Raw genomic sequence first — 20,224 nt, 5'->3', positions numbered from 1 at the left:
TAAAGTAATCTTGGTTGTAGGTTCTTGGTATTCATCACTTTGAATATTTCTTGCCATTCCCTTCTGGCCTGCAAAGTTTCTGTTGAGAAATCAGCTGACAGTCGTATGGGTATTCCCTTGTAGGTAACTGGGTTTCTTTCTCTTGCTGCTTTTAAGATTCTCTCTTTGTCTTTTGCTCTTGGCATTTTAATGATGATGTGTCTTGGTGTGGTCCTCTTTGGATTCCTTTTGTTTGGGGTTCTCTGCGCTTCCTGGACCTGTAGGTCTATTTCTTTCACCAGGTGGGGGAAGTTTTCTGTCATTATTTCTTTAAATAGGTTTTCAATATCTTGCTCTCTCTCATCCTCTGGCACCCCTATAATTCTGATGTTGGTGCGCTTGAAGCTGTCCCAGAGGCTCCTTACACTATCTTCATATTTTCGGATTCTTTTTTCATTTTGCTTTTCCAGTTGGGTGTTTTTTGCTTCTTCGCGTTTCGAATCTTTGACTGGATTCTTGCGCTCCTCTGGTCTGCTGTTGGGTGTCTGTATAATATTCTTTATTTCAGTCAGTGTATGCTTAATTTCTAGTTGGTTCTTTATCACAACATCGAGGGTCTCATTAGATTTCTTGAGGATCTCACTACATTTATCGGCGGTCTCACCAGTCTTTTCGAGGGCCTTACTAAGTTTATCGGCAGCTTCTAGACAGTTCTTAAGAGACCTTAAAAGTGTGGTTCTGAACTCAATATCCTCCATTGACAGTTTTGTCCTGTTTCTTTGTCTCCGCATTTTTTATGCTTTCTTGGTGCACCCCCTAGTGGTCTTTGTCCGCAGTCTTGTTGCCTTTAAGCCTTGATTGATGTCGGCAATACCGGGGTGATTTGACCTCCAGGCTAACTGGCTATGAGAGTCTGCTGTGTCTGTAGTGGGAGGGCTTCTGTGCTGGATCTCTAGGGTGGTGCTAATCTAGCGTTTGCCTGAGGCTATCCGGCAAATGGTTCTGTGCAGGGCTTGGGCGGGGCGGGTCCCCGGGGATCTACAGGGCGGGGGGGAACAAGCAGTTATGGCGACTCTCAGTTCCTTCCCCAGGGGCTCTGCCTCTCAGAGCCCCAGCAATGGCTGCAAACCTCGGAGAGAAAGCTGCCTTCGAGTTCCCACCGAAGCCAGACAGTCCCGTTTCTCCCGTTTGAGTCTCGGTCCCCAGAGACTCGCCCGGATCTGGAGCTCAGAGTCTGAAACTCCCTCCCGATTGAAAACAACAACCGCGCCCTCCGCCGCCAGCCCGCTCCGCGTGCACACTCCGCACCTGAGTATTTCACTTCAGCACTGCGCCTCCTCTGAGTCTGGGTATGATATTCTCTTTCCTCCTAGTTGTAGAATTTCCACTCAGCCAGCGTTCCCGTGGTTCTGGGTGATGTCCGTTCTGTCCTTTAGTTATATCTCTGAAGTGGTTGTTTGAGGCAGCGATCTCCGGGGTTAACCTATGCCGCCATCTTGGTTTCTCCAGGAGTTCTATAGTTTTTTGTCTTACATTTAGACCTATGATACATTTTGAGTTAATTTTTGTGAAGGGGATAAAGTTGGTGTTTAGATTCATTTTTATATTTGCATGTAAATGCTCAGTTGTTCCAGCGCCATTTGTTAAAAGGACTATCTTTGCCTCATTGTACTGCCTTTGCTCCTTTGTCAAAGATCAGTTGACTCTCTATATGGGTCTGTTTCTGGGCTCCCTGTCTGCTCCATTGATCTATTTGTCTATTCTTTTCCTAATACCACACTGTCTTAATGACCATAGCTTTATAGTAAGTCTTAAAGTTGTGTTATCTGTGGGTTCATATTTTTGTCCTTTGTTGTTTCTCCAACTGTGTTCTTTAACGGTTAGTATTTGTGAACTACATTTCCACCCTTTTCTCTAGTGTTGTCTGTGCATAAGACCTTCCACCTACTCTGCAAAGGTGTCCACTTACTTTGTATAGCTTTAGGATAATTGCAGCAAAATGCAAAGAAAAAATATTCTGCCTTTGACAAACAGAGGTAGTTCATAAGGAAGTCTGCCACAGGGAAAGAAAGGAAAGCCCGCGTCTTCTAGTTGCTGGCGAGTGTAGGTAGGGCAAGGGCAGAAAGGTATAGGAAACAAGTAGCAGGATCATCCTGGCCCCTCACTTTCCTGAAGCTATAATCCTGAAGGTGGCCATTGAGAGAGACAAGGAAAAGCGGACAGCAGAAGATACTCTGCGACTCTGGGGGGGACATTGCTTCCTATGCTAATACAGGACAAGTGGCAGCAGAGTAAAATGGGCAACATGTTTAGGTAAAGAGAAGGCACGAGTGAGCTCTCCATCCCCGTTTGGCTTTGGCAAGGCCTAGAAGACATCTATCTCATGGTCCCAGCATTTCTACTTGAGAACTCAGATTAACACAGAGTATAGGCCAGCATACCTGCCAGGGGCCACTGTTGCGAAGGATGAGATGAGCCTATACTCAGGTCTGGGGGGCTGGATGACCCTCCAGAGGGTCTGCAGTATCAAAACCAGCTGTGGTAGGGCCAGGTAAGCAGTGTGCAGTGCTGAGCCTGAACATGTTGACAAGAGGGAGGGAATCTCAAAGATGAACATGCTCTCAAAGTACATTGTTACCCAAAAGTGCTGCTGAAGGGAGAGAGATCAAGAATACCCTAAATAGGGCTTGTAAGATGATCAGGTTTTTTACTCTTGTCCATCAGGGTAGGGTTGATAAGGAATATTAGAGCAATCATAAACATTTTAAAAACAATTTTTTCTTTGCATATCTTAAATTGTGTGCAAAGCTGTAACTCTGCTTTGTTCATTATTAACTCTTAAAGGATACTCTGACCTCTGTTCTTGAGATGCCCCTCATTTTTATATCCTTCCCCATCATACTTCCTATTAACGTTGACTGTATACTCAATAGTGTCCACTCAATATTCATTTTTTAACAATAAAGGAAACAAGGGGTCTGTCCTATTAAGGGCCTTGAGCATCTCTTCAACTATTCTATAACAAGACAGTTTTGATGATTAAATGAGTGCTTAAGGCATTTTGCCATCATGATTACCAACAGTGTAAGTGGAAGACATGGAGATGAATGTGCAGCCAGAAGGAACTGGGAGAAGTTCCCCACTGTGGATGTCAGAGCCAGAAAAATCTTGCTACTATGAGGTGTTCACCAAATGTTTGTTGAAATAATTTCACCATTTAATCATTATACTTTGAAGTAGCAAAGGCCATATGCCCAAATGAGAATAAAACCAGGCACAGAGAAGGTGAGGCAGATACTTAGTTCCAAGCAGGGGAAATGGCTCACACAGAAGTGTGGGGACTTAGGAGCAAGGTGGTTTTACCATTAGAAGCAGCAAACCATCTGCACAGAGGCTCTCATGAGCTTTTTAGTAATGAGCTGGAATGGAGAGTCATTGATGGCCTTTACATAGCAGAAGAGTGACAAAAAAAAATTTATATTGTAGAAGATGACTTTGAAGGCCTTGTGAAGGGTGGTGGAAGGGGAGAGAGTTAAGTTAGGAAGGGACTGTGGCAATGCACATGACCAGGGCCCGAATAAAGCCATGGCGCTGGGCGAAGACAAGTGGGATCATATATTATTGTTGTTAAGTCAGTGTCTCTATGGGGGATGAGTACTAGGTCCGTCTATTCTGACATCTTGATAAATGTCACTCCCAACTTTCCTTCTTAAGTGATTGAAATATGCTTAACATTTCAGTGGCTGGACATTTAAAAGATAATAGATAATTCAAAATCACCCAAATGTTTGAAAAATACATTTCTTTCAAGTTAACCATCAATTTAAAAATATGCTTGCATTGCTTAGAAATATCAAAAATAAAACTCTGGAATTATTCACTCATGGACAATTCATAATAAAATGTTTTCATAATTATTTTAACTAAGTGTTTCTATGATTATTATAGTCATCTAGCATTAATAGAAGAAAAAAGCCAAGAATATTAAATGTATCATACTTTTCAATGCAATGTTAGACATGAAGTGAAAATCATAAAAGCCTGAAAATATAAAAAAATAAATTCTTCTATATGTTTTACTTACCTCACGGAAACTGAAGATACCGTGTTGGTTTTTCTATTTTACCCTTTCTATCTTGATGTGAAATGAGAACTAGTTGTGAATTTCCTCTTGGTGCTTGAAGACAGACAGGCTTTTATTTAAAACGTGCATAGTGCCCAGCTGGTGTGGCTCAGTGGTTGAGTGTTGACTCATGAACCAGGAGATCCTTTCTTCTCTGTCGATTTCCAGTCAGGGCACATGCCAGGTTGCAGGCTCGATCCCCGGTGAAGGACATAGAGGAACCAGTTGATCAATGATTCTCTCATCATTGATGTTTCCATCTCTCTCTCCCTCTCCCTTTCTCTCACTGAAGTCAATAAAAACATTTAAAAAAAAATAACAATAAAACGTGCATAGTTGGTGGCGGGCTAAGGGGATGGGAACGAGGACATCTGTAATAGTGTCATCAATAAAAATAAAGTTTAGCCCTAGCTGGTTTGGCTTCGTGGATAGAGCGTCCTGTGGACTGAAGGGTCCCAGGTTCGATTCCAGTCAAGGGCATATGCCTGAGTTGCAGGCTCGATCCCCAGTAGGGGGCATGCAGGAGGCAGTCAATCAATGATTCTCTCTCATCATTAATGTTTCTATCTCTCCCTTTCCCTTCCTCTCTGAAATCAATAAAAATATATATATTTTTTAAAGTTTAAAAAAAGAATTTAAAAAATGTGCATAGTAAGCCAAGACCAAGAAGGATTCGTGGCTCTTTAGTTATTTCCTTTTTTTTTTTTTTTCAGGCTCTCTCAGATGTAAATTTTGTCAGAGGTAGAAAGTGTATAAATATTTGTAGCTCTTTGCTGACTTAACATCTAGTTTGAGGTATTTTGTTGAAAGAAATACCATTTCATTGATGTTATGAACATTTTATTTGCAATAATGCCAGGATCAGTTCCCTTTGTGGGAGAAGCCATGTGTGATTCTTATTTGCAATTCCGTACTCATCTTTGCTCTTTTACATGTAAGTGATCTCTGTTTTCTTCTGTAATTGGGCATGTAATAAGCATCCTAGCCCATGAAGAAAAGGCCGTCAGCAAGATTGTACATGTTGCCTGCATAGCTGTTTTTCTTCTGACTGCCATTCTTAAGAATAGATGACAAGCCACTTGAAATAAAATTTCCTGTGTTTAAAAAACCAATTGTATCAGGAAGCACAGAACTGTGAGTGAGCACTGAAGATAAAACATACTGCCCTACTGTGAAGTTTGACTACCAAAACTGTAAGACATTTTTATATTGATAATACAGTCCTCTGAATTGTATCAAAATAAGCATCAGATTATAATGAAATTTGAAAGAGTTCTCAACATGTGTGGTAACTTGATTCTACCATGATTGATTAAAATCCTTTGTCACTAAATGATTTCATACTTGCTTTGAAAAGACCAACAATTTGGAAATCTGATACATGATTTTTAAACGTCACAATTTATGTTAGCATAATGTTTTTAAAGAGAATAATGGATCTAGTTTGGTGTTGCTATTCTTTCTCCATTACAAATTCTGTTTATGCCTTTTTCACTGAATTTTCAGTTTTGCAGACAATATCACATACTGTTTCTTTTAATATTTATAGCACTCGTTGCATTTTTTTTATATTAAGTGTTGAAAAGGCTCCTGGGGAAAATATTGTCCATTCTAGCTTTTCTTCCTTCTTTTCTTTTTAATGAAACACTTTAAGTATCTAGAATATACCCATTTGGCTTAGTTTAGGGATTATTTTTACCATGACCTCTAGCAGGAGGGTTTCAAGCCTGTTGCCTGGGCCTGCAGTGTAAGATTGAATGAAGATGCCCAGCAGAGATCTTGAATAGGTGCTATTTTTTTTTTAACTACTGCAATTCCCATTACCAGATGTGGTATTACAGCATTGAGTGATTTAAAAATAATAATTGCTGCTGTTTAGCAGGGTCCCATAGGCAGAGAAGCATTTTCCTAACCTTTCAGGCTAGAACACTTTAATGACCACCTCCCTCCCTTAGTTCCTTTCTCTTTCTTTAATAACTCCATTCCCCCCATACTTACTAAGCATTTACTGTGTAACAAAGACACAGGCTTTTTAACATATATCTTAGTGGTTTTTTTAAAATTCTTTTTTTTTTTTTTATTAGTTAAGGTATTACAAATGTGTCCTCATCCCCCCCATTAACCCCCAACCTCCCCCCCACCCACAAACTCATGCTCCCATCCCCCTGTTGTCCATGTCCATTGTTTTGGCTTATATACATGTATACAAGTCCTTTGGTTGATCTCTTCCCCTTACCCCCGCCCTCCCCTACTTTCCTTCTGGGGATTGATAGCCTGATTGCTGTTTCTCAGTCTTTGGGTCTGTCCCTTTTCATCAGTCTATGTTGTTCTCTATAATCCACAAATGAGTGAGATCATGTGGTATTTATCTTTCTCTGACTGGCTTATTTCACTTAGCATAATGCTCTCCAGTTCCATCCATGCTGTTGCAAAAGGCAACCTTTTTTTTTACCGCAGCATAGTATTCCATTGTGTATATGTACCACAGTTTTCTAATCCACTCATCTACTGATGGGCACTTAGGCTGTTTCCAAATCTTAGCTATGGTGAATTGTGCTGCTATGAACATAGGGGTGCATATATCCTTTCTGATTGGCGTTTCTGGTTTCTTGGGATATATTCCTAGTAGTGGGATCACTGGGTCAAATGGGAGTTCCATTTTTAGTCTTCTGAGGTAGCTCCATACTGTTCTCCACAGTGGCTGCACCAGCCTGCATTCCCACCAGCAGTGCAGGAGGGTTCCTTTTTCTCCACATCCTCTCCAACACTTGTTGTTTGTTGATTTGTTGATGATAGCCATTCTGACAGGTGTGAGATGATAACGCATTGTCGTTTTGATTTGCATCTCTCATATAATTAGTGACTTTGAGCAGGTTTTCATATGTCTTTCGGCCTTCTGTATGTCCTCTTTCGAAAAGTGTCTATCTAGGTCCGTTGCCCATTTTTTTATTGGATTGTTTATCTTCCTTTTGTTAAGTTTCATGAGATCCCTGTAAATGTTGGAAATTAAACCCTTATTGGTGGTATCATTGGCAAATATGTTCTCCCATGTAGTGGGTCTTCTTGTTGTTTTGTTGATGGTTTCCTTTGCTGTGCAAAAGCTTTTTATTTTGATGTAGTCCCATTTGTTTATTTTCTCCTTAGCTTCCATTGCCCTAGGAGCATTATCAGAGAAGAAATTTCTTCGGCATATGTTTGCGATTTCGCTGCCTGTGGATTCCTCTAGTATATTTATGGTTTCCCGTTTTACATTTAAGTCTTTTATCCATTTTGAGTTTATTTTTGTGTATGGTGTGAGTTGGTGATCTAGTTTCATCCTTTTGCATGTATCTGTCCAATTTTCCCAACACCATTTATTGAAAAGACTGTCTTGACTCCATTGTATGCTCTTGCCTCCTTTGTCGAATATTAATTGGGCATAGTGGTTTGGGTTGATTTCTGGGGTCTCTATTCTATTCCATTGATCTATATGTCTGTTCTTGTGCCAGTACCAAGCTGTTTTAAGAACAGTGGCTTTGTAATACAGTTTGATATCTGGTATTGAGATCCCACCTACTTTGTTCTTTCTCATGATTGCTGCAGCTATTCGGGGTCTTTTTTTATTCCAGATGAATTTTTTGAACGTTCGTTCTAGATCTGTGAAATATGCTGTTGGTAATTTAATGGGGATTGCATTGAATCTATAAATTGCTTTGGGCAGTATGGACATTTTGATGATGTTGATTCTACCAATCCATGAACACGGTATATTCTTCCATCTGTTTATGTCTTCCTCTATCTCTTTTTTCAGTGTCCTGTAGTTTTCAGCATATAAGTCTTTTACCTCCTTAGTTAAGTTTATTCCTAGGTATTTTAATTTTTTTGGTGCAATGGTAAATGGGATTGCTTCTGTAGTTTCACTTTCTGTAAGTTCACTATTGGTGTAAAGAAATGCCATGGATTTCTTAGCATTAATTTTGTATCCTGCTACATTGCCGAATTCATTTATTAAGTCTAATAATTTTTTGATGGAGTCTTTAGGGTTCTGTATGTACAGTATCATGTCATCTGCAAATAAGGACAGTTTTACTTCTTCTTTTCCAATCTGGATGCCTTTTATTTCTTCTTCGTGTCTGATCGCAATGGCTAGTACTTCCAGTACTATGTTGAACAGGAGTGGTGAGAGGGGGCATCCCTGTCTTGTTCCTGTTTTTAGGGGGAATGGTTTTAGTTTTTGCCCATTGATTATGATGTTGGCTGTGGGTTTGTCATATATGGCTTTTATTATGTTGAGGTATGATCCCTCAATTCCTATCTTGCTGAGAGTTTTTATCAAGAAAGGGTGTTGGATTTTGTCAAATGCTTTTTCCGCATCAATTGATATGACTATGTGGTTTTTCTCTCTCAATTTGTTTATGTGATGTATCACATTTATTGATTTGCGGATATTGTACCATCCTTGCATCCCTGGGATAAATCCTACTTGGTCATGGTGTATGATCTTTTTGGTGTACTGCTGGATCCGATTTGCTAGGATTTTGTTGAGGATTTTGGCATCTATGTTCATGAGGGATATTGGCCTATAATTCTCTTTCATTGTATTGTCTTTATCTGGTTTTGGGATTAGGGTGATGTTGGCTTCATAGAATGAGCTGGGAAGTGCTCCTTCCTCTTGGATCTTTTGACATAGTCTGAGGAGGATAGGTTTTAGGTCTTCCTTGAATGTTTGGTAAAACTCCCCTGTGAAGCCATCTGCTGGAAGCTTTTTGATTACTGCTTCGATTTCCTCCATAGTTATTGGCCTATTGAGATTTTTAGATTCTTCCTGGTTAAGTTTTGGAAGGTTGTATTTATCTAGGAATATGTCCATTTCCTCCAGGTTGTCTAGTGTGTTGGAGTAGAGTTGTTCATAGTATTTTCTAACAATCCTTTGTATTTCTATGGGGTCTGTTGTTATTTCTCCTCTTTCATTTCTGATTCTGTTTATTTGGGTCCTCTCTCTTTGTTTCTTGGTGAGCCTGGCTAGAGGTGTATTAATCTTGTTTATCCTTTCAAAGAACCAGCTCTTGGTTTTGTTGATCTTTTGTATTGTTTTTTTGGTCTCTATGTCGTTTATCTCCACTCTGATCTTTGTTATTTCCTTCCTTCTGCTTACAGTGGGCTTTTTTTGTTGCTCTCTTTCTAATTCTTCGAGTTGTAGAGTTAGGTCATTTATTCTCATTGTTTCTTGTTTCTTGCAGTAGGCTTGTAGAGCTATGAACTTCCCTCTCAAGACTGCTTTTGCTGTGTCCCATAGGTTTTGGATTGTTGTGTTTTCATTGTCATTTGTTGCCATGATGTTTTTTATTTCTTCTTTGATCTCACTGGTGACCCAGTCGTTGTTTAATAGCATGCTATTTAGTCTCCATGTGTTTGATTTTTTTGGATTGTTTTTGTTGTAGTTGATTTCCAGTTTTATGCCTTTGTGGTCTGAGAAGATACTTGATATGATTTCAATTTTCTTGAATTTGAAGAGACTTTGTCTGTGACCCAATATATGGTCTATCTTTGAAGATGACAAATGTGCACCCGAGGAGAATGTATATTCTGTGACTTTGGGGTGAAATGTTCTGAAGATGTCAATTAATTCCATCTGATCTAGTGAGTCATTTAGGATTGATGTTTCTTTGCTGAGTTTCTGTTTAGAGGATTTGTCCAGTGGAGATAATGGGGTGTTAAGATCCCCTACTATGATTGTATTGCTGTCAATCTCTCCCTTGATCTTCTCCAGAAGATTTCTTACATATTTGGGTGCTCCTATATTGGGTGCATATATATTTACCAGAGTTATTTCTTCTTGTTGGACTGCTCCCTTTAGTATTATGAAGTGGCCTTCTTGATCTCTTTTTATGTCCTTCACTTTGAGATCTAATTTGTCAGATATAAGTATTGCTACCCCGGCTTTTTTTTCACTTCCATTGGCCTGAAAAACCTTTTTCCATCCCTTCACCATCAGTCTGTGTGCGTCTTTTTTTCTGAGGTGGGTTTCCTGTAGACAGCAGATATATGGGTCATGTTTTCTTATCCACTCATTTACCCTATGCCTTTTGACTGGGGAATTTAATCCATTTACATTTAAAGTTATTATTGATAGAAACTTGTTAGTCGCCATTTTTGTTCTTTACCGCTGTGTTCCTTCTTTGTTTCCTGTTTTTTCTATTTACAGCAGACCCTTTAGCATTTCTTGCATTGCTGGTTTGGTTGTAATAAACTCCCATAGACTGTTTTTGTCTGTGAAGCTCCTGATTTGACCCTCAATTTTGATTGATAGCCTCGCTGGGTATAGTATTCTTGGATTCAGACCCTTCCTTTGCATGACTTTGTATATTTCATTCCATTCCCTTCTTGCCTGATGTGTTTCTGTTGAGAAATCGGTCGCTAGTCTGATGGGGGATCCTTTGTAGGTAACTTTCTGTCTCTCTCTGGCTGCTTTTAAGATTCTTGCTTTGTCGTTGGTGTTTGCCAATTTAATTATTATGTGCCTTGGTGTCGGTCTTTTCAGGTTCATTTTGTTTGGGACTCTGTGAGCTTCTTGGATTTGTGTGAGTTTTTTCCTCCCTATATCAGGGAAATTTTCTGTTACTATTTTTTCAAACAGGTTTTCTATTCCTTGCTCAGTTTCCTCTCCTTCTGGCACCCCTATTATTCGGATGTTGTTTCGTTTAGCATTGTCCCATAGTTCTCTTAGGCTCTCCTCCTGCTTTTTAATTTTTTTTTCTAGAAGCTGTTCTGTTTGGGTATTTTTTTCTACCTTGTCTTCTAGCTCGCTGATGCGGTCCTCTGCTTCTTCTAGTCTACTGTTGATGCTTTCTATTGAGTTCTTTATGGCAGTGATGTCGTTTTTCATTTCTTCTTGGTTTCTCTTCATTTCCTCTTGGTTCTTCTTCATTTCCTCTTGGTTCCTACACATATTGTTGAATTGGTCTTCCATTCTTTTCATCCACCTTATGGCCATTACTCTGAATTCTTTCTCTGACAGGTTGCTTGCCTCCATTGCCTCCATTTCGTTTACTTCCTTTTCTGATGATGCCTGTTTTTCTTTCATATTTGGGTTGGTTCTTTGTTTCACCATGATTTCTCTTCTCAAGGTGTTTGGTTATGTAGTTCTCTCTCTGCTGCGCTGATTCAAAGGCACAAAATACAACACAACAAGGCACAATGTACAAGGCAACAAACTAAATGCATTCACGATATTAATAACCCCAAATAAAGGTGACCCCCCAAGCGAAGAGAATTAGGGGATAAAGAAGAAAAAAGAGAAAAAGATTAAAGAGAAAAATAAAAAACAAAAAGGAGTGCCAAAATGAGATTGGGAAAAGGGAGAGAAGAAAAAAACAAAAAGACAAAAAAAAAAAAAAAGTAAGAGAATGAAATAGAGGTGGGGAAGAGGCTATTTGTATGGGGAGAGCGAGGGATTGGAAATTAGATATATAAGTAGGGTGAAATTTAGACAGTGGGTAGAAAGAAGGAATAGGTAAAATCCAAAGCAGGAATAGGGTAAGAGAAACAGGACAACAAAAGGGGAAAAGTGAGGAAGAGAGTTTTGGCTTAAGGGTAAATGTGAGCTAGAGAGAAATGATGCTAAAGGAACGATGAAAATAGTGTGTATAACACTAATCCCAAAATAAAATAAAGAAAAATAAAAAAAAATAATAAAAAATAAAATGACACTTGAAAAAATGGTAAAAGGATAGCAATAATACTAGTTAAAAAAATGTAGTAATTAAAAAGGTAAAATCAAGTGATGAAAAAAATAAAAAATAAAATAAAAAAATAAAATAGGTTCTTAATGAAATGGTGAAAAAAGAATTAATATATATATATGTATAAAAATATTCGGAAGTGAAGGTGCTTCAGATCTTCCACTCTTCTTTTTGGCACGCCTCAGTCCTCCCAGGCATTCAGGGGAGTGTTGAACTTCCCTGCGATACACTGTCCTTCCGTACAGTAAACCACAGACCTGATTTTAAGGCAGCTTGTATTTGTTTACCAGACTGCCTTTATTTGTGATCGCAGAAGAGACAGTTCGTGGCTCTGCCTCTGGGTGGCAGTGTGTCTGGATTGACCTCTGAGGCTATAAGTCCTCTCTATCAGTAGGGTTTTGTTTTTTGTTTTTTTTCCTCTATGGTATTTGGAACTGATTCGGGAAAGACCACTTCCCAGAGCTGGTTCCTTGCCACTGCCCGCTGTTTCCCAGGCTCCCCAAAAAGAACTTTCCCCTACAGGCTTTGCGAATGACCCCAACTGGGGAATCCCATGCACTGGGTTTAATAATCAAATGCACGGATCTAAGGGGAACTGTAACAAGAGCCTGATAGTTGTGCGAATTCGCAAGCCTCCACCTTCCAGGTCTGCGCACAGTCTCCGCGCACAGTCTCCGCGCGCTCACTCGCCCCCTGGCACCAAGCAGCCAGCAGATTGGCAAAGTCCAAGGCTGCTCCTTTACATCCAGTCCAGCTATGGGCTCATTTTTCGCGTTCCCTTCTGCCAGCAGCCCTGTGGGGCCCCTTCCCCACTCGCGGGTCACGCTGGTCCCAAAGGCTGCAGACTCTGTGGGGCGCAGATTCCGCCCCGCGCGCGCGAGCTCGGTCCTCCCTCCAACCCGAACTGCAAACCGCACCTTTAGGGGATGTCCAACCTTTCCGTGAGAAGAAGCAGTGCTCCTCTGAGTTCACGCAGTCACGCTGCTTGCGATCCCTTGTTTCCAGGTTAGTAGCTGGTCTCTGGATGCCGGCAACAACCACCCAAGATGGCGCAGTCTCTGCTGCTTAGCTGGCGCACCACGAGAGGCTTCAGCCGCAGTCTCCAACCGTCCTTTTTTTCCTGGGGGTTCTCAGTCTTTCCTAGCTGCAGACAGTCTCTCAGCTGAAAATCCTCTGCCTATTCGGGCTGCATGTTACCCGTTTCAGCTGCTCACCCTTATCTGCTCCAGGACAAGGCACAGGACACGTCCGTTTATACCGCCGCCATTTTCCTTTCCCCTTAAAATTCTTTATTATTTAAAGTATTAAATATAGCATTACATATGTCTCCTTTTCCCCCCATTGACCTCTCCCCAGACGTCACCATGCCCCAGCACATGCCCTCACCCCCCTAGTGTCTGTGTCCATTCGTTATGCTTATATGCATACATACAAATCCTTTGGTTGATCTCTTACCCCTCCCCTGCCTTCCATCTGAAGTTTGACAGTCTGTTTGATGCTTCTCTGTCTCTGGATCTGTTTTTGTTCATCAGTTTATGTTGTTCATTATATTTTACAAACGAGTGAGGTCATGTGATATTTATCTTTCTCTGACTGGCTTATTTCACTTAGCATTATGCTCTCCATGTCCATCTATGCTGTTGCGAATGGTAAGAGTTCTTTCTTTTTTTACAACAGCATAGTATTCCATTGTGTAGATGTACCACAGTTTTTTAATCCACTCATATGCTGATGGGCACTTAGGCTGTTTCTAAATCTTAGCTATTGTAAATCATGCTGCTATGAACATAGGAGTGCATGTTTTTTCTGATTGGTTTTTCTGATTTCTTGGGATATATTCCTAGAAGTGGGATACTGGGTCAAATGGGAGTTTCATTTTTAATTTTTTGAGGAAACTCCATACTGTTTTCCACAGTGGCTGCACCAGTCTCCATTCCCACCAGCCGTGTATGAGGATTCCTTTTTCTCCACATCCTCACCAGAACTTGTCGTTTGTTGATTTGTTGATGATAGCCATTCTGACAAGTGTGAGATAGTACCTCATTGTCGTTTTGACTTGCATCTCTCGGGTGATTAGTGACTTTGAGCTTGCTTTCATATGTCACTTGGCCTTCTGTATGTCCACTTTTGAAAAGTGTCTATTTAAGTCCTTTGCCCATTTTTTGATTAGATTGCTTATCTTCCTTTTATTAAGATGTATGTGTTCCCTATGAATTTTGAGGATTAGGCCCTTATCGGATGTAACATTGGCAAATATGTTCTCCCATGAAGTGGTCTTTCTTGTTGTTTTGTTGATTGTTTCTTTTGCTGTGCAGAAGCTTTTTATTTTGATGTAGTCCAACTTGTTTATTTTCTCCTTAGTTTCCATTGTCCTAGGAGCTGTATCAGAAACGATATGACATGTCTGATATTTTGCTACCTATGAATTCTTCTAAGATATTTATGGTTTCCCGTCTTGCGTTTAAGTCCTTTGTCCACTTTGCGTTTATTTTTGTGTATGGTGTAAGTTGGTGGTCTAGTTTCAGTTTTTGCATGTATCTGTCCAATTTTCTCAACACCATTTATTGAAGAGACTGTCTTGACTCCATTGTATGCTCTTGCCTCCTTTGTCAAATATTAATTGAGCATAATGGCTTGGGTCAATTTCTGGGTTCTCTGTTCTGTTCCATTGGTTTATATGTCTATCTTCTTGTGTCAGTACCAGGCAGTTTTGAGATCAGTAGCTTTGTCATATAGCTTGATATCTGGTATTGTGATCCCTTCAACCTTGTTCTTCTTTCTCAAGATTGCTGTGGCTATTTGGGGTCTTTTTTTGTTCCATATGAATTTTTGTAGAGTTTGTTCTAGGTCTATGAAATATGCCATTGGTATTTTAATGCATTGAATTTATAGATTGCTTTGGGTAGTGTGTGGACATTTTAATGATATTGATTCTACCAGTCAATGGACACAGTATATTCTTCCATTTGTTTATGTCTTCCTCTACCTCTTTTTTCAGTGAAAGACACAAACTTTTGGTACACAGAACAGCATGCTTGATTCTCAAGTATGCTAAACAAGGAGATAGCCACTTTTTAAAAAAATATATTTTATTGATTTTTTTACAGAGAGGAAGGGAGAGGGACAGAGAGTTAGAAACAATGATGAGAGGGAAACATCAACCAGCTGCCTCCTGCACACCTCCCACTGGGGATGTGCCCACAACCAAGGTACATGTCCTTGACCGGAATCAAACCTGGGACCCTTGAGTCCATAGGCTGACGCTCTATCCACTGAGCCAAACCGGTTTGGCGAGAGAGATAGCCACTTTTTATTTGCAGATGCTATTATATGAAATTTTAAAGGCAACATTAATCTAGAGTTATAGAATGCAGATCAGTAATTACCTGGAACCAGAAGTGAGATAAACTGACTATAAAAGAGCATAGGGAACTTTTTGGAGTGATAGAAATATTATATATCTTGATCATGATGGTAGTTATATAGGTGTATATAGTTATCAAATCTCTTAGAACTGTATATTGAAATATATGTATGTTATATGTAAATTTTAACTTAACGTTTATTAAATAAAAAATATTTTTAGCCTTGGCCATTGTGGCTCAGTTGGTTGGAACATTGTCCCGTACACCAAAAAGTCGTGGTTTTAAATTACAGTCAGGGCAAATACCCAGGTTGCGAGTTCAGTCCCCGGTTGGGCCATGTACAAGAGGCAACCAATTGATGCTTCTCTCTCACATCCACCTCTCTCTCTCTCTCTCTCTCTCTCTCTCTCTCTCTCCCTCCCTCAGTCTCTCAAAAACAAACAAACAAACAAAATAAACAATCAAACATATCCTCCAGTGAGGATTAAATATATATGTGTGTGTGTGTGTGTGTGTGTGTGTGTGTGTGTGTATTAGTTATATAGATAGTCATATGAGGGTGACAGATGGACAAGTAGGAGAGGAAACAAAGAGGTGAGCAGCAACAAAGCTAACTTGGGGCCCAAATGGATTCTTGGGAATCCTTCCAGTGAAGTCCAAGTTCTTTTTTTTTTTTTTTTTAATATATTTTATTGATTTTTTACAGAGAGGAAGGGAGAGGGATAGAGTCAGAAACATCGATGAGAGAGAAATACCAGTCAGCTGCCTCCTGCACACCCCCTACTGGGGATGTGCCCGAAACCCAGGTACATGCCCTTGACTGGAATCGAACCTGGGACCCTTGAGTCCACAGGCCGACGCCCCATCCACTGAGCCAAACCGATCAGGGCAAAGTCCAAGTTCTAATCACACCAAGTATCATATTGCCATTATCAGTCCTTGATATTTCTTCTTCCATGCTGGTAATCAGTCTGTTTCCAATAATCCGAAATGGCTTCCTTCTTTCCTCTCTAATTCCTACATCTAACTCCATTTCTGTGGAGTTTTGTTTTTTTTTCCCCTCTAAGTTCTCTCTTGACTACTGCAGTACTTAAGCAATTCTCCAATGAATTGATATTATGCAATTAAGAACTTGGTTGCCCTCTAATTAGGTTGCTTTTACCTAAAACTGTAGTGGAAACTGGTTAAGGGAAGATTTCTAATATTTATACTCCTGTTACCTCCTTTCTCACATTCCACTTAATGTTTAAGGAAGTGCATCAAAATATGTCTTTAATCTCTGTAGTTCTTTCCATCTATTCTCCCACAATCCTAGGTTATTGTCTCTTGTTTGGACTATTGCAGTATTACCTTAATTGGTCTCTCTGCTCTATTCTTACCCCTCTTTGTTCTTCACACAGCATTCAGAATGACATATTTTAAAAGTAAATCAGATTATTTTACTTCATTCCTTACAATGCTTCCATTACTTCCCACTGTACTTAGATTAAAATATGATCCCTGCCTATCTAGATGCTATCTTTACCTTCTTCCTTTTCCCCTACTCACTGTGCTTCACCAAACTGAGCCCTTTCCCAGCCCAGGGTTTTTGTAATTGCTATTCTTCTCCTGGAATCCTTTTCTTCCAGTTCTTTTGTGGGGCGTGGTTACGGTGTTTTGGCCAGGTTCAAGCCTCGGACTAATGAGAGGACAGGGTCCTCTCATTGCCATGTGCAAGTCCCAGCTGGAAGGGCAGGGCCCTCCCAGCACAATTATAGCCAACAGCTATGGTTGTAAGCTTGAACCTATGGTCTGAACACGTAGCCCCATGTGCCTTGTGATAGAGTTCGAGTGCATGTATAAGTGAGGTTGAAACTCATGAGAATGCTGTAAACAACGTGATCATGCCCCTACTTTGCCTCGTGGCATCTGCTATAAAATAAAGACATGGCTTGTGGGTGCTGGCGTTATCTCCTCTTCAGGGAGGCAGCGTCCCACTGAGACCCAGCTATTATTCTCTTGTCTGTCTTTCCTTAATCCTTTCACCCTCCCACCTGGGATCACCCTTGGTCATGCTGGTGTGGCAGATTCTTTCTATGGCTTCTCATGCTTCAAGGGTCAACTACAAGGTCACACCTCTGAGGCCTCTCCAAAAGAGTATCTGTATCCCTTTCAACAGAAGTGTTTCCTATCATATAATCTTGTTTATTTCTTTCCAAGGAACTTAGCACATATGAAATCTACCTTGATTATGTATTTGTTTACTTGGCTTGTTGCCTGGGTCCTCATCAGTTAATAACCACCATACATAGAGATCTTTTCTATTTTGCTTGTCACTAGCTCCCCAGCAGCTAGCATCAGATTGGCTTATTGAAGACACTCAGTAAGTAATCACTGAATGAATGAACACATGAAAATGTAGTAGGCAAATAATAAGTACCCGGTGTTTGTTTTTGTTTTTCCCTGAAATTTTCTTTTCCTAAAATTCTTTTTTTTACCTCAATTTTACAGGTAGTTCTGTCATGACTGTAAAAGCTTTTGCTTCGGAGTCAATTCAAGACAGCATTAAATATTCAATTTTTAGTGGAAATGAAGATGGAGTTTTTTCCCTGTGCTCCAACACAGGTAGGTCTTCTCTCCCCAATAACAACTTTACTTCCTGCATCATGTAATGTTACGAGTAATAAATACTTCTCCAAAGGAAACAAAATTGGAAAGGTAGAAATTGTTATAGGTAAATAATTTAAAAGGTAAACAAAGTTTTTTATGGTAGCAGATGAGAATTTGTGGGAAATCAAGAACTATTTACTTGTTCACATGTTCTTGCTAAGAATTCTATTCTTTACATTTCCAAATTAGATGGTTCCTATCCTACTCTGAATTTTTTTAGATAAATTAGTCTCTACTCATAATGAACTCATCTGTGTGGGAGAATTGGAGATATAGTCGAAAGATCACTAATATTTGCATCGAATTGAAAATAAGCACATGTCTAGCCTGAGGGAATCATCATCAGATTCTTCCAATTTGCCACTGAATGTCAATGATGCAGCAAGAGAGGACAGCTGGAAAGGTTTCTATATCATGGTAAAGAAATTACTTCCAAATACAGCATGTATTAAATTTAGCTTTAACAAGACCATTATTGTGTTTTAAATGAATACCAATTGATTATTTAAAACATATTGTTTTTTACTAACAACTATGTAGTAGATACGTATCTACAACTTCGTTGTCAACCCTCAAGAAGTATGTTTTTAATAATTTCTATATTACCATACAACTGCCTTATTTCATCTGTAATACATGCACATGGGAAGCATTGAGAGAGGGTAATTTCTTAAGTAAATGCTTTCTTGTCCAGGGTAGTGGTTTGACTTTTTGATCCAACAGCCTTTAGTCAGGAGCTTTCTGAGGTAGTCTGCTAGGAATCTTCATCTCTTCACTCCATCATTTGGTTAAAGGGTGATACAGGCAAAGAGCCATTGGAAGCACCATCAATGAAGTACTGGCAGACACTTTTCCCCCCACCCTTCCAGTCAACACACAGTCAAGAAAAGCAAGTTTCTGTGCATCCACTTTTAATATATATAACATTGATAACATTGATCACTCATTTGGAGCCTTTGGATTTATAGCTTTATTCTGATTTTCCTATTAGACTTTTCACCTTTTATAGTTCAGGCTTCTTCCCTTGTTTTTCTAGAGTCTGTGCAGCTATCAGAGATTAATCTCAAAGAAGGAAGTTGTGTTAGAAATCCTTTTAACACAAATGGGATTTTAGTGATTGCTTACCTTCCTGGGTTACTGTTTTCACTTATTTATTTATGGTTTGTATTTTACTTTTTATTAAATTTATTGGGGTGACATTGGTTAATAAAATTATATAGGCTTCAGGTATACAATTCTATAAATAAATCATCTGTATATTGTATTGCATGTTCGCTAGCCCAAGTTAAGTCTCTTTCTATCACCATTTATCCCTCCTTTACCCTCTTCTACCACCTTCGTCCCCTCTGGCCACCACCAGACTATTGTCTGTGTCTATGAGTTTGTGGGTTGTTGTTTTGTCCTCTGAGGATTCCCTACTACTGTATCAACTCAGTAATGCATTTCAGTACACACACACACACACACACACACACACACACACACAAATTTATCAAGCATTTTAGTTTTTTTATCATGAAGACATTTCAATATATATTTTATCATATTGCTGCCAAGAAACATTTTTTAAAATTATTAAGTATGATATTAATTTTATCTTTTATGCTACTTTTGTTGAATAATCATTAAACTTATATCTAAATATTATATGAATGTATGTACATTAAATTGCATACCAGTTAAAAGAGAAAACTGGTATGTATGCTAAATCAACGGCATTTAAGTTGTGGTCACTTGACGGTAAAAATGGGAGAAAACCATTTTATTAGTTATTGGCTACATAAGTTATGATTAGATGGACCTCTGGTGGGCACTGTGTTTTCTGTCCATCCCTGCCAGAGTTTTCCCTGTGTTCGTAGTCACAAACCAAAGGTTTACTTTTGTATCCAAACTTCTTGTCACTTTAGCTTAAAAACATCTACTACTCACTGTCCAAACCAGCAGGAATTTGGGAGTTTGACTAATGTGTATGTCAATAACAGATGGTAGTATTCATTTCATTACTTGGTAGATTGACATAAAACAAAAATGATCAAACTTTCAATGTTTCACGGGCGTAGCTTTAACGGGAGAGAGTTTAAAAGCTTGGGGATAACATAAATATTTATCACACTCTGGTTGTATATACGATATTCTTGTGCACCATTTGTAATGGACTGAAGTCACCTGAGTGTGCTATCAAACACTTAGCATTTGAAGACTCATAATCTCATTTTTATGTGCATTTTGTAACTTGGACAAAAAGCTATATATGTACATATATCAGAAGGGAAATATTCCTACAGTTTCATTCTCAAGTTGTGTAACTGGCGCTCTAACATATGAGAATGAACATGAAGTTGGTGTTGTGAGGCCCTTCCTCTAAGGAAAACATGGACTCCAGCCCA

General features: G+C 39.4%; 1 protein-coding gene across 1 annotated transcript in view; it reads left to right on the top strand.

Annotated features, from left to right (window-relative positions):
- The window catches only part of DCHS2 (dachsous cadherin-related 2), a 208,030-nt gene that overhangs the window by 168,154 nt on the left and 19,652 nt on the right, over positions 1-20,224 (top strand). The window contains exon 14 of the mRNA XM_036311800.1: positions 17,679-17,792. Within this exon, the coding sequence (XP_036167693.1) occupies positions 17,679-17,792 (114 nt within the window). The remainder of the gene's footprint in view (positions 1-17,678; positions 17,793-20,224) is intronic.

Source organism: Myotis myotis, unplaced genomic scaffold (genome assembly GCF_014108235.1).
Source record: "Myotis myotis isolate mMyoMyo1 unplaced genomic scaffold, mMyoMyo1.p scaffold_m19_p_6, whole genome shotgun sequence".
NCBI lineage: Eukaryota > Metazoa > Chordata > Mammalia > Chiroptera > Vespertilionidae > Myotis > Myotis myotis.
This window is presented reverse-complemented; position numbering and strand designations above follow the sequence as displayed.